This window comes from Pipistrellus kuhlii, unplaced genomic scaffold (assembly GCF_014108245.1).
Source record: "Pipistrellus kuhlii isolate mPipKuh1 unplaced genomic scaffold, mPipKuh1.p scaffold_m20_p_2, whole genome shotgun sequence".
NCBI classification, from domain to species: Eukaryota; Metazoa; Chordata; class Mammalia; order Chiroptera; family Vespertilionidae; genus Pipistrellus; species Pipistrellus kuhlii.
Genome location: NW_023425515.1, coordinates 29,957,472 through 29,970,988, shown reverse-complemented (window position 1 = coordinate 29,970,988; position 13,517 = coordinate 29,957,472). Strand labels below are relative to the sequence as shown.

Below are 13,517 nucleotides of genomic sequence, written 5' to 3'. Positions count from 1 at the left end.
GTTTCTAAAAAGGTAATTTGATCTCAACTCATAGTTTTCTCTTTTTTTATTTCTAAAATTGAAGGTTGCATACCCTTCTGAGAAGTGAGCCGTGAGAGGAAGGCATTAGCTTGCCTTGTATTAGATAATAAAAAAGTTCCACGGGGGACGAGTTACATATTATGACATTGTGAATATAAGGCTCATTTGGATTTAATTCATTACTACATCATGTTGCACAGGAAAGCAATTTTTAAGCAATAGAAGTGCACTTCATTTGTAAAGGACTCAGCTATAACACACAATCAGTTATTGAAGACAGAAACTGATTTCCCAAATCAGGCATATAAAATTTAATATATTTGCTCCAGTTATAATGAAAGAAAAGGGAACTTCAATGCCATTTTTCCCCCATGAGAATGACACTTTGAAAAATTTGGAAAGTGCATTTTTGCTTGGGGAGTTGACTACATTTTGATGCCACAATCCAGTAAGTTGAAGAAATTGATTAATACACAGAATATTATTAAAAACTGGAATATAGTAAATATTTAGCCCATTTTACACAGGAAAAAGAAAATTCTTTATCTTTTAAAACTACTTTTTTAGTACGCACTATGAGAATATAGATAAAATATGTTCAAAAATCAAAGGTCTGAAATATATATATATATATATATATATATGACTTGAATTTCAAATTTCAATAATATAGATTAACAACTAGAGAATACTGATGCTCCTAGATTAACAATGGAGTTACATCCAGATAAACTCAATGTATAGTTAAAATATTGTAAATAGAAAATGCATTTATTACACCTAACCTGCTGAGCATCATAGGTTAACTTAGCCTACATTAAACACACTAAGAACACTTAAATTAGCTTAAAGTTGAGCAAAATCATCTCGCTGTCACTGCCCAGGACCATGGAAGAGTACTGTGCTGTATATAGCTAGCCTGGAAAAGGCTAGCTATATATTCAAAATTTGAAGTATGCTTTCTACTGTATGCATGTTGCTTTTGCACCATCACAAAGACAAAAAGTTCTAAGTCAGCCCATTGTAAATTGGGGATCATGTGAACATTCTTTTAAAATAAATTATAGGGGAATCTTTCACCTTCCCCATGTGGGAATCTGTGTTTGTTTCTCAATAAATTTCCACCTTTGTTAAATAAATAAATAAATGAATAAATGAATAAATAAATAAATAAATAAATTCTTTGCTATATGAATAAATAAACAAACAAACAAATAAATAAATGATAATGTGTATGGAAATGAAGGTTTTATTGATAAGGTCGGTATTCTGGGTTTGTTCTATCCTGCGGTAAAGATTTACTGGGTGTCTGCATACCATCACTCAAGTATCACTAGTATGTCTGACTCATAGTCTTCTTTCTCTATTGCAAAGTAGACAGTGATTCATGACAACAAAAAGAGAGAAAACAAAATACTGAGAGTTGCAAGCTAAGAGTAAGAGAATTCAACTGGTGAGAAATCAGAGAGCATTATGAAGAAGTTAGCATCTGAACTAGGGCTCAAAGGATGCATAGTATCTGCACATGTCAAGATTGAGAAGGTCATTATATTCAAAGATCCTTCTATAATCAATTGTCATTCATCCTATTAATGATGCTACTATGGCTCTGACTAAATGCCTAAGGATTGAAAGGGTCTAACTTCTCATTAGTGAGTTGATTCAGTCAGTTGAGAGAATTAATGTCATTCTGCATAACACTGAGAAACCCTAAGTGAAGTAGTTGCTGTATCTAAAGTCTAGAGAGAAAAAAATACTATGCATAATTAAATAAATCATATCCTATGTATTTCTTTTGTGATTAAATTTATGCCAATATTCACTTCTATCTGGATAGATCAATAATTGAATAGATAAAAATTCCTTTAGGAACCATCACTCCATTACTGTTAAATTCATTCTGTTATCATTTGCATATATTGAATTATGTGCAGTTTTGCTATATATTTACATATTTTTCTACTATTAAAATACCAGTTGCTTCATTGTCCTCTTCACTTATCCCAACTTTTCTGCTATCAATCCCTTTATTACTGAAATCAAAGAGGAATAAGAAAACATGAAGGATAGAGAAGACAGAGATAAAAATAAATATTAATATATAAGTCAGAGGAGGAACAGAGAGATGGTGACAAAGAATAGCTGAAGACTGGAGAATAGTTGCCAATGGCATCACCATCATCAGGACTTACATCTGTACAAAAAAATAACAGCAAAAATATATTGCTGTGTTATGTGAGGAAAGAAAAATCACTTATTTAAATAAGTGTTTCTAGTGTTCTCATAATCATAAAACAGTCTATGGGTCTCCCATGAACTCCACAGTTCGATTTTCTTTAGGTTGGCTTTTCTCTCATTGAGACCAGAAAGAACATGCAATTGTCAGCTTTCTTGAACAGGAACTTCTACTCCTTGGTAAAAGAAGAATCATGATTCTAGAATAGAAGGAAGTAAACTTGAGTGATAGATGTGGAAAGGGAAGGATTAAAAGAATAAAGATGATGTGAGCACAGTATAGACAACGATTCTATAACAAGCGAATAAATCTAGTGTCTGAGTTCAAAGAACAGAGCAGAGAATCAATAGGACTGTTTACTTTCCTATGCCAAGGAATGTTAAACTAGGGCAGGTAAACAGAGATTTAATTAAATTTAGATAAAATTATTTTATTTCTAGGTAGATGAAACAGAGAATTCCTCATTTCAGGGGAGTAACTCAGTTTAAGAAAAATCATAACAAAATAGATGCTAACAAGTAGGGTTCTAAGATTTTGGGCTCTTTGGCAGAATAGGGTAGCCATTAATCCAACGATCTTGCTACTATTAGTTGGCTTGATGGGAATTTCCCCCTTACAGAGGGGAGAAATCCATCTCTGCAATTTAAATAAGACAAATTCCTATGATGGGATCCAGTATGGAGGTAACATAGCCATTATCAATACATTAAGGCAAGACAAGTCAAATGACAACTTAAAGAGAAAGAAGAGTTTTTGGAATTGCCTGAAAAATGGAACCCAATGTGTTTCAATAAAAATGTGCTCATTGGGCCGGGACCGGTTTGGCTCAGTGGATAGAACGTCGGCCTGCGGACTGAAAGGTCCCGGGTTTGATTCCGGTCAAGGGCATGTACCTTGGTTGCAGGCACATCCCCAGTAGGGGGTGTGCAAGAGGCAGCTGGTCGGTGTTTCTCTCTCATCGACGTTTCTAACTCTCTGTCCCTCTCAATTCCTCTCTGTGTAAAATCAATAAAATATATTTTTTTAAAAATGTGCTCATTGGGGCCAAAACCGGTTTGGCTCAGTGGATAGAGCATCAGCCTGTGGACTGAAAGGCCCAGGGTTTAATTCTGGTCAAGAGCATGTACCTTGGTTGCAGGCACATCCCCAGTAGGGGGTGTGCAAGAGGCAGCTAATCGATGATTTTCTCTCATCGATGTTTCTAACTCTCTATCCCCCTCTCTTCCTCTCTGTAAAAAAAAAAAAAAAAAAAAAAAAAAAAAAAAAAAAAAAAAAAAAAAAAATCAATAAAATATATTTATTTTTTTAAATATTTTTTTTATTGATTTTGTACAGAGGGGAAGGGAGAGAGATAGAGAGTTAGAAACATCGATGAGAGAGAGTCATCTACCAGCTGCCTCTTGCACACCCCCTACTGGGGATATGCCCGCAACCAAGGTACATGCCCTTGGCCGGAATCGAACCCGGTACCCTTCAGTCCCCAAGCCGACGCTCTATCCATTGAGCCAAACCGGTCTTGGCCAATAAAATATACTTAAAAAATTATTTTTTAAAAATGTGCTCATTGGAAAACTCAGGCATGTAGAAGACCAAATATGACCAGTGCTTGTCTTAAGCTCCTGACCATAAGAGGCAGTTACTTCTGCCCAAAAAGCAGGTTTATTTTATTCTGGGGTCATTAAAATTCAATCCTATGGCTAATGCCTTAGTTTTAATTACATGTACATCCAGCAGTCTTTGCATCTCAAGTTGGCATAACTGGACTTCCGAAGATGGAGAAAATGCACTGCCTCAAGTCTGTTAGTCTTCATAGTACTCATGGTTCTTATTATAAATTAATAAAGCAGCATCATTAATTTTATTACAATATCATAAATCTGAAAATGTAGACACACACACACACACACACACACACACACCCGTGAAGAATGTGCCAGTCAGTTATATCTCTCAGGTTACAAGGTTATTCTTACATCATGGCAAAATCACCTGTTCAGTATTCCCTGAAACATCTTTCCAGACAATGCCTCCCCACCAACATTCATTTCTTTTTTCCTACCTGAAAGTCTTCTTAATATCTTCTGCTTGGATTGTCTTGAGAATCTCTTGATATAACTGATGATCAAGTGTTCTTGAAGATGTAGCATTTGAAGGGCATTTTTTATGTGCATAATAGCCTATCAAAATTCCAAAGATAAACAAAATGATCGCTGTACAAAGTATTTTTACAAGGCGGCAAAAGGTGCAGCGGCTGCTCTTTGGTGCAGATCTAGTATAGCGGGTAGCATAGTCAGACTCTTCCTGAAGTCGCTGAAACCTGCCTTTGGGTGAAGTTGCTGGTTGAATGGAATCAAGATTGAGGTCTGCAGTCTCTGAAGTCTCCAGGTTCTGATTCTCAGCACTATCTAGGTGAAACTGGTCAAAACCTGGCTCCTCCAGTTCCTTTTCCATGTCCCACTCTAGGTCAAGGGCAGTGGCTTGAAGGTCATCATTGTCTAAGTACTGTGAATGTCCTGGAGCTCTTTGATCTGCATTGACCTTCTGATAGGCCATCTTCTTACCTGTGAAAACAAGAGATGTATTGCTTCTTAAAATAAACAATAAAGAAAAACCCCTGTGGTAAAAATAAAACAATCAACAGTATTATGTGTCCATAAAATTTTAGTGATTATGATCCACAGAAATGCATTGTCCCCATAGAAAAATCACATATAAATTAATTATATTTTCCTATTGATGGTACTGTAGGAAAAAAAGATTAAAAATAAAAGCATATGGTACTTGGTAGAAAAACTTATGAGAACACAAAATAAACACACACACACACACACACACACACATATACACACACACATAAATTAACCTTTGAAGCACAAGAAAATAACAATGCACAATGAAGGAAACATTTATGGTTACTCATTTTCAAAATCACTATTAAGAAAAAAACAATGGCATAAGCAATAAAACTGCTATTTGGTAGGTTAAGAGGAAAGAAAAGAAAAGACCCCTGAATGATTTACATTGACGAAGCTAATATTAAACGAAATTGTTCTGCATATATAGCAACTCTATAGAAATACAAGAGGCAAGGTACAGTACATTACATAATCATGAGTAATCAAAAGGATTAGAGAAATTTAAGGCTACCACAGAAGACCATGATATTGCATGGAGTTATCCAGTTAGTGACATGAATTGGCCTCACTGGTTGAAATTTAAATAAAAGTCTAGGACAGCACCTATCTCCACAAAAACAAACAAACAAAAACACCCTTTACTAGCCTAGGGGAGTTTGGTTTCATAAGCTTGCTACAGAAATGGCAGATGGAGGCTTTCCTCCCTACACAGTCTTGGATGACAGTGTGTAGTATCCTGCAGAGTGGTATTAGGATAACTAGGCTAATTAACTACAAGTGGTCTTCAGTCTGCATTCAGTAACCCACCTGTGTGTTAAGGTTGCAGATTAAGAGAATTTATAACAAAATTTTCTGTGTATTGGGTATGTCATCCCAGCTGGAATCTAGGATCCCTCACTGTGTTTTATGATTTTTTCTATGCACTCCACTGTGGACCAAGAACAGAGCTCACCTGACAACTGATTATCCAATTGCCTAATAGCCAGTGGTTGACAAATAAACTCTAATGAAAAAGATACAAACAAGGTCTTTACAAAAGGGGGTGGCATGATGAACAGAATTATGTATATACACAGCTCCATTCCTGGCTGGCAGGAGCTCATGAATTAAAATATCCCGAATGTTTAAAAATGTCCAAATATAATTAAATATTAAACTTGACAAAATAAACTTGACAAAAAATCCTGACAAGATTCTCAGCTACTACCCTATAAACCAGCATGTCAACTTATCTAGAGTTGAAGGAATAAAGATGAAAATCTAAGGTATGTCAGATCCTGGGACAGGTCCCTATTGCTCCAGAAAGAAGCCCTACACCCAGAGGAACAAAGACATAAACAAGTCAAAATATGCAAAATGGAAGGGAGAATCAGTGATGATTGATTCTACAGAGAATATGAGAAAGGATTTCCCAAGTGGCCTCTAAGGTACTTTTGACGAAAGAGAGGAGGGCATCCTGGCAGAAGGAAATCAATTCACATACAGAATAATGAGAATGCATAGTGTGTGGACCGCCTGAAAAATCCAGAGTAGTATGCTGTGGCTAAAGATGCAGCACACGAGCCAGACATTTAGAGAAAAGCTGGGAAGGTGATCTTGGGCAAAAAGTTTTACATCTTTGCAACACAGGGTTTTCCTTTGTGAAATGTGTGTGATAATAATATAAATCTCATAGATCTGTCATTAGAATTAATGAGACAGTGAACCTAACACATCCATTGAATGCTGCGTTGGTCAGAAGGGACATTTTTTAGTATTAGAGAAGGGAGGACTGTCAAGAATTGCTGGAAAGAAATAAAGTTAGTTCAACAATGTAGAAGAAATTATATAATTCTGTAAGACATTGTGGAAAAAAGGAAGAGTTCGCATAATATTCATGTACACACACACACACACACCCATACATATATAATCCTTACTAATAAAAGCCTAAATGATCGTCATGCTGTGATGCCTCCAAACTGTCACAAGATAACTGCTTGCACAAGTGGCACTCAGGTGGGCAGGGCTAGGCTTGATGTTGCTTGCCCTCACAGAGCCTGCCTGTGGGTCCTACCTCCTTCCAACTCCACATGCAAAGCCAGGAGAAGGTGGATCCCCTGGCTCTGCCTGTGAGGCCTGCCTGGGTGTCCCCGCTCCCACTGGCTCCACAAGGTGAGGCCTGCCTGGGGTTCTCCTGGCTCTGCACAATGAGGCCTGCCTGGGGGTCCTGGCTCTGTGCAGTGGGGCTACCACTCTGTGATAGGGCACAGGCCCGGCTGGGGAATCCCCACAACCATGCTGAGTGCACGATTTCAAGCCCTGGGCCTCTAGTAGTATATATGTTAATCTTAAATGTACTGCAGTTTTATAAAAACGTGAGATGGAAAAGGTGGTTGCAAATTTTTGAATATTCCACAATTCAACTTAGATATTTACCCATACATTAAAAATACTGTTATTTTCTAGCACTAATCATTTTTTTTTCCTTTTTTACTATTTGGCTTGAACATCAATAAATTCCTGTTATCTTGACATGATATTATGATATTTGCTTCTTTGATAGCTCAGTTCATGTATTATTGATTAATTTACTTAAACACAGTCCCACTGTGGCTTTCTAGATTTTTTTTCTCTAATTTTAATGACTCAAATATCTTCTTCTTAAAGCATTTTCAAAAATTGTAGCTAATGTTGAAGGAAGACATGACACATAGAAGTTACTACTAAAATGTGAGATCTCTAATTCTGACCTCTAATATGACTATTCAAAGTCCTTTCTCTACAAATCACTCAGACAACAACTGCAATGATGAGGCAGAGTTTTTATTTCTAGCCTGACAATAGGTATTCCATCACATGTACATCAGCAATTTAACGCTTTTCAAATATCAGACAGAGCCATCAATTAGAATGTAATGCAGATACAGATATTAACTCCTCATTATGATGGATATCGCCTGACATCCTTACTACCACTTTGAACTCATTATGCATTTATAAATTTTCACTGAATTCTATCTTCCAGGAGAGCAGCGTCTGGGTCAAAGGTGAATGGAGCCACTTAATGTAACAAAATCCAAGTATTTCAGAAAGACTACCGAGGAAATAAGTATGTGATAACATGTACAATAAACTATTTTAATTACTTATTAGTTTAAAAATTCATATCCACATTTGTTTCCAATCGTCTTGCTTTTAAGGAAAATAGAATAACTTTTGCAAAAATATAACATAAATCTCTGCCCTGACAGTTTTGTCTCAATAAATCAATCAACCCATCAAAAAATAAAACTGAGTGATAAGTTACTAAGCAAATAAAAACTTTGATGACATATTCAATTTTGAGTGAGAACAAATTATTCCATAGGTCCCACAAAGAATGTAACTTTCTTTAAAATACCTGTGTCCTGTGAGAATAGTAAAGTACATATCACATTTCTTTTACCAGAACATTTCTATTCCCAGCTGCAATGAAAATATTATAAAAAGAAATCTTTAGCAAAATCAGCATGTCTTAAATATATAGTATGCCATTTGACCATATATTTTCTATTACTGATGCACAAGATTCATTTAATTTATACTGGTCATAGTACTTTACAGCTACTCCACATAAGCAATTTAAAAAAAGATTTTAGAAACTACCCCATGAATCTTCTCTAAAAGACGAATACTTTGGCATAGGGCAGGTCATAGAAATGTGTGGCATTTCTTTAAATAGAAATATAACATCTTTATAGTCTATATTGTGCCACTGGTCTTTTCTATAAAGAGCAATTTTTAGGAAAAGTTGAATATATTCTCCATGTTTTCAGCACATCTTATTCATTTAGGTTGAATTCCTTCCCGCCCAGACCCATGCCAAGAGCTGAATTGTTTTTTTAAATTCAATAAACTAAACATTTATTTTTTATAGAAAATAGTTCCCCCTTACTTACAGAGGGTAGTTCCAAGACACCCAATGGATACCTGAAACCTCAGATAGTATAATACTGTATATATACTGTCTTCCTTCCTATGATAAAGTTTGATTTATACATTAGGCACTGGAAGAGGTTAACAACAATAACTAATGATAACATAGAATAATTATATATATATATATATATATATATATATATATATATATATATATATACACACACACACACATACACACACACACACACACTGTTATAGGAGATACTAGTGGCCCAGGTATTTTCCCCTTCTCTATGATAGAAGTGTCAGAGATGAAAGAAAATTATTAAAATGTATGTGAAAATCTTCCTCCTGTCCACCCATAAGCACCTCAAAATCACAGGAGACCCAGACCCAAACCCAGCCAGTCCCACCCTTGTCAAGCCTGCTGGGTGGGGGGCGCAGCCTCAGGTTCCCTGGCCTGGTGGTGGGTCTGAGGGTGTGGCCTGAGGTCCTCTGTCAAGCCCTGCTGGGTGATGGGAGGGCATGGCTTGAGGTCCCCCCATCAAGCCCCACAGGGACAGGTGGGATGCAACCTCAGGTCCCTGCTGATTGCTTGTTAAGGCTCCTTATGGAAACTTGGCCTTTGCTGTGGGTGCAGCCATCTTGTGTTATGGAAACTCCACCTCCGCTGTGGGCGCAGCCATCTTTGTGGTGGAATGACAGTCGATTTACATATTCCCTCTTTATTGCATAGTATGTGAATGTCATCTGTCTCTCAAAAATTTAATTTCTGACAAATTTTCCAAAACATTTCAACTCACAAATTTAGGGCCTTTTCCATCTTCACTAAGTACTTATCATGCACTGTGGTGATTATTTTTGCAGTTTTGAGGTGCAACAGGAAAACTAGCACATGTTTCTTCTTCCTTCTTCACAAGTCACAAACAGAAAATTCATTCTTAATGTAGATCTTAGCAACTTCAGCAGTTATAATTCTCTTTCCTTAAGTCAAGAACCTTCATGATTTTAATTAAAGGAAGCCCTTGCACCTTCTCTTTGGTATATGCAACTTGCCTACATTACTACTCTTGCACTTTGGAGCCATTGTTATGTAAAATAAAGGTTACTTGAACACAAGCACTGCAATGCCAGGCCAGTCCATCTGCTTGCTGAGATAGCTACAAAGTGAGCAACAGGAGGGGAGCACCTACCGCTTGGGGAGACTGGACAAAGGCAAGATGCACTCTCAGAAAGAACAAAACAGACAGCATCAGATTTCACCACTCCACTCAGAAAACCATACAGAGATTAAAACTCATGAATTGTTTATTTCTGAAATTTTTAATTTAATATTTTCAAGCCACAGTTGATGACAGTTAACTGAAACAATGGGAAGCAAAACTATGGGTAAGGAAAGACTACTTTACCCTTATCCCTTTATAAGGAAAAAAAACAGATACTAATTGAACTAAAAGGCATTTTTTTTTTCTAGGCTATTACAGGCTTAAATCAATAAAAAAAAATAACTTTGTATTCTTACTGAGCATATGATTCCTTTAAAAATAAATTGATACTTTGTCTTTTTTCACTATTTTTACTGGGTGAGACAATATAAATTATACAAAAATAAAAGATGAATACTGGAAAAGGCCAACATTTTAATTTTTAAAGTACAATCTCTAGCTGCTGTAGAACAGCCTAACACAAGGGATTGCAAATATTTTAGATGATAAATACATGTTACACAAAAATTTTGTTTAATGTGTTATATATTACTAATGCTATTTAAAAATATAATCATAGCACTATTATTTTCATGCTCATCAATTGTAATAAGAGAGTTTGTTACATAATGACCTGGTTTTTCTCAATCTCTATATTAGTGTACTCCATAGTCAGACTACCTAGTTGGAATTCTTGCTCTGCTATATAGTATATACCAGTTATTTGATATATTTATGCTTAGATTCCATATTTGTAAAATGGAAATAATGACATAAATTATTGAAGGTGCTTATAACAGTATCTAACACATTTAAGTGATTCAATAATAAAGGATCACTTTAGAATTCTATAGAGTTTAAGAAATTAGAAATATATGGAGCTTACAATTTTATTTTTAAAAATATATTTTTATTTATTTCAGAGAGGAAGGGAGAGGGAGATAAAGAAACATTCATGATTAAGAGATAATCATTGATTAGCTGCCTCCTTCATGCCATACCCTGAGGATTAAGATTGCAACCCAGGTATATGCCCTGACAGGAATCGAACCATGACCTCCCAGTCCATAGATCGATGCTCAATGAGCCATGTCAGCCAGTCTGGAGCTTACAGTTGTGAAGTATAGCTTTGAATAAAACAAATTATGACTAGGAGATTTAAGTTTCAATAACAGGAACTGGAGATAATGGGAAATGCAGTGGTATACTCAAGCACTTTTGAGAATGGGGAATATCTGTTAAGCATTAGTTATGGTTCAGATAGACAAAAGGAACATCTGGCTGATCTATAATAAAAGTGTAAGATGTTAATTAGACCAGACAGCAGAACGACGTTCCGGATGTCATTCCATGAAGCCACAGCAGTGGGGGTCGAGGCAGAGGTGGTTAGGGGTGAACAGGCAGGTGAATGGTTAGGGGTGATCAGGTAGGCAAGCAGAGTGGTTAGGGGCAATGAGGCAGGCAGGCATGCAGGCAAGTGGTTAGGAGCCAGTGCTCCTGGATTACCAGAGGGTGCAGGCTGGGCTGAGGGACCCCTGCTGTGCATGAATTTTGTACACCAGGCCTCTAGTGTTATATACAACTAGTGGGCCCCGTGCACAAAATTCATGCACATTAAAAGATTAAAGAAAATATTGCTATTTGCCCTTTCTCTATAGTAGAAGTTCAAAGATAAAAGGAAATTAGTAAAATGTATATGAAAATCTTCCTCCTGTCATAGTCTGGGGCATGCTGCGGGACCCAGAGTCAAGTCCCCGCCCACACATGGTGCCTCAAAATTGTATGAGACCCAGACCTAGCTGGCCCCATCCCCATTGGGCAAGATCAAGACCTGGTCAGCCCCCCCACCCCCGCCCTAACCCGCAATCAAGCCCTACTGGACAGGGACATAGCCTCAGGTCCCCTGTCTCAGATCCAGATCCCTGTCAAGCCCCGCAGGGTGAGGGGTACAGCCTCAGGTCTCCCAGTGCACCCTCAGGTCAGGTCCCCAGCCTGGTGCCAGGGTGGGTGGCACAGCCTAAGATCCCCTGGCCCAGCACTGGGGTGGGGCACCTTGAGGTCTTCTGTAGAGTCCCGCTGGTTGAGGGCTATGGCCTGAGGTCCCTGGCCTGGCACCAGGGATGGGGGGGCATGGCCTGGGTCTCCTGTCAAGCCCACCAGGTGGCAGGTGCAGGCTCAGGTCCCCTGCCCGGCCCAGTGCCACATAGCCTCAGGTCCCTACTGATTGCTCCTTAAGACTTGTTATGGGAACTTGACCTCTGCTGTGGGTGCTGCCATCTTGTGTTACAGAAACCCCACCTCTAATGTAGGCACAGCCATTTTGTATTATGGAAACCCCTCCTCCACTGTAGTTGTCACTATCTTTGTAAATGATGTGATGGTCCATTTGCATATTCTCTCTTTATTAGATAGGATGTTATTATTGCATTTGACTTACTACCACCAATTCTATATGTTTTTGTTGCAGAGTTCAATTTCTTGTTAGTCTAATTCCAGAAAACAAACAACAACAAAAACAAAAAATCCAAAGCTTTTCCATAATGCTGAAGAGTTCAGTTTAATAGTTCCAGGAATTAGCGATAATTATGAATTATAAGTGTTTGCTGTTGTCATAAGTGGCTGGCTTAATTCATTGACTATGATGATACTAATAGTATTTTAACTCCAACAGTGTAGACCTTACTAGAATTAGGAATACATCTAAAGACTTCCCTATAGAACAATTCATTTTATAAGTAAAATAAATAAATGGATGTGGTAGATTAACTTTAAAACATAAGGCAGGTTCTCAATTTCCTATGACACTTCCACGATTGAATCTTTATTGTACTATGGAAAAAATATTCGCATAGCATTTCCTAAAGCTTTGAATGTCAACTCACTTGCTGGTTTGAGCAGATTGATTTAAGGAAAATGCTTTCTTAGAAATGTCAGTGAATCATGGAAAAATATTCATTAAGCACCTTAGTGCACTGTACTTTAGATGCTGTACCAGTGAACTATATAAATGCCCAGGAGAATTTTTAAATCTAAATTTGACTATTCCTTACAGCCTAAAAAGGGTTGACATACATTTTTCAGTATGAACCTAGTTTGTACAAATAAAGCCCATATTTGTGGAATCCATTTCTGTTGTTGAAAGCTTTAATGGCCTCAATTTGAAAGCAGGGCAAAAGATAAAACTATAAAAACAGTAATTCAGAAGACTCTATTCCCTGACTTAATTTTCCAGTATAATGAGATTTTTTTCCATCTGGTTTTGTAAAATGGCCCTGGCAATTGCTATAGTGTCTGTAAATGCATTAAGAATTTCTTATTTAATTGCAATGCTGTGTGTCAACTGTATACAAGAAATGACAATAATTATTTGTTGTTCATGCTTCACTAATTGAAATTAGAGTGTATATGAAGTAAGGGGAACCTATTATTTGTGCTTCATTTTTAGAAAAAAATAGACAAATCATACTCTTAAATTCAATAGTACATTGAATTTAGCAGATAACAAAGTTGGAGAGT

At 37.0% G+C, this 13,517-nt stretch overlaps 1 protein-coding gene across 3 annotated transcripts in view; it reads right to left on the bottom strand.

Moving 5' to 3' along the window:
- The window catches only part of NAALADL2 (N-acetylated alpha-linked acidic dipeptidase like 2), a 1,040,385-nt gene that overhangs the window by 570,330 nt on the left and 456,538 nt on the right, over positions 1–13,517 (bottom strand). For all 3 annotated transcript variants that reach the window (XM_036443754.2, XM_045583692.1, XM_036443753.2), the window contains one exon: positions 4,317–4,818. In XM_036443754.2, coding sequence (XP_036299647.1) covers positions 4,317–4,810 — 494 coding nt within the window. In that variant the 5' untranslated portion in view covers positions 4,811–4,818. The remainder of the gene's footprint in view (positions 1–4,316; positions 4,819–13,517) is intronic.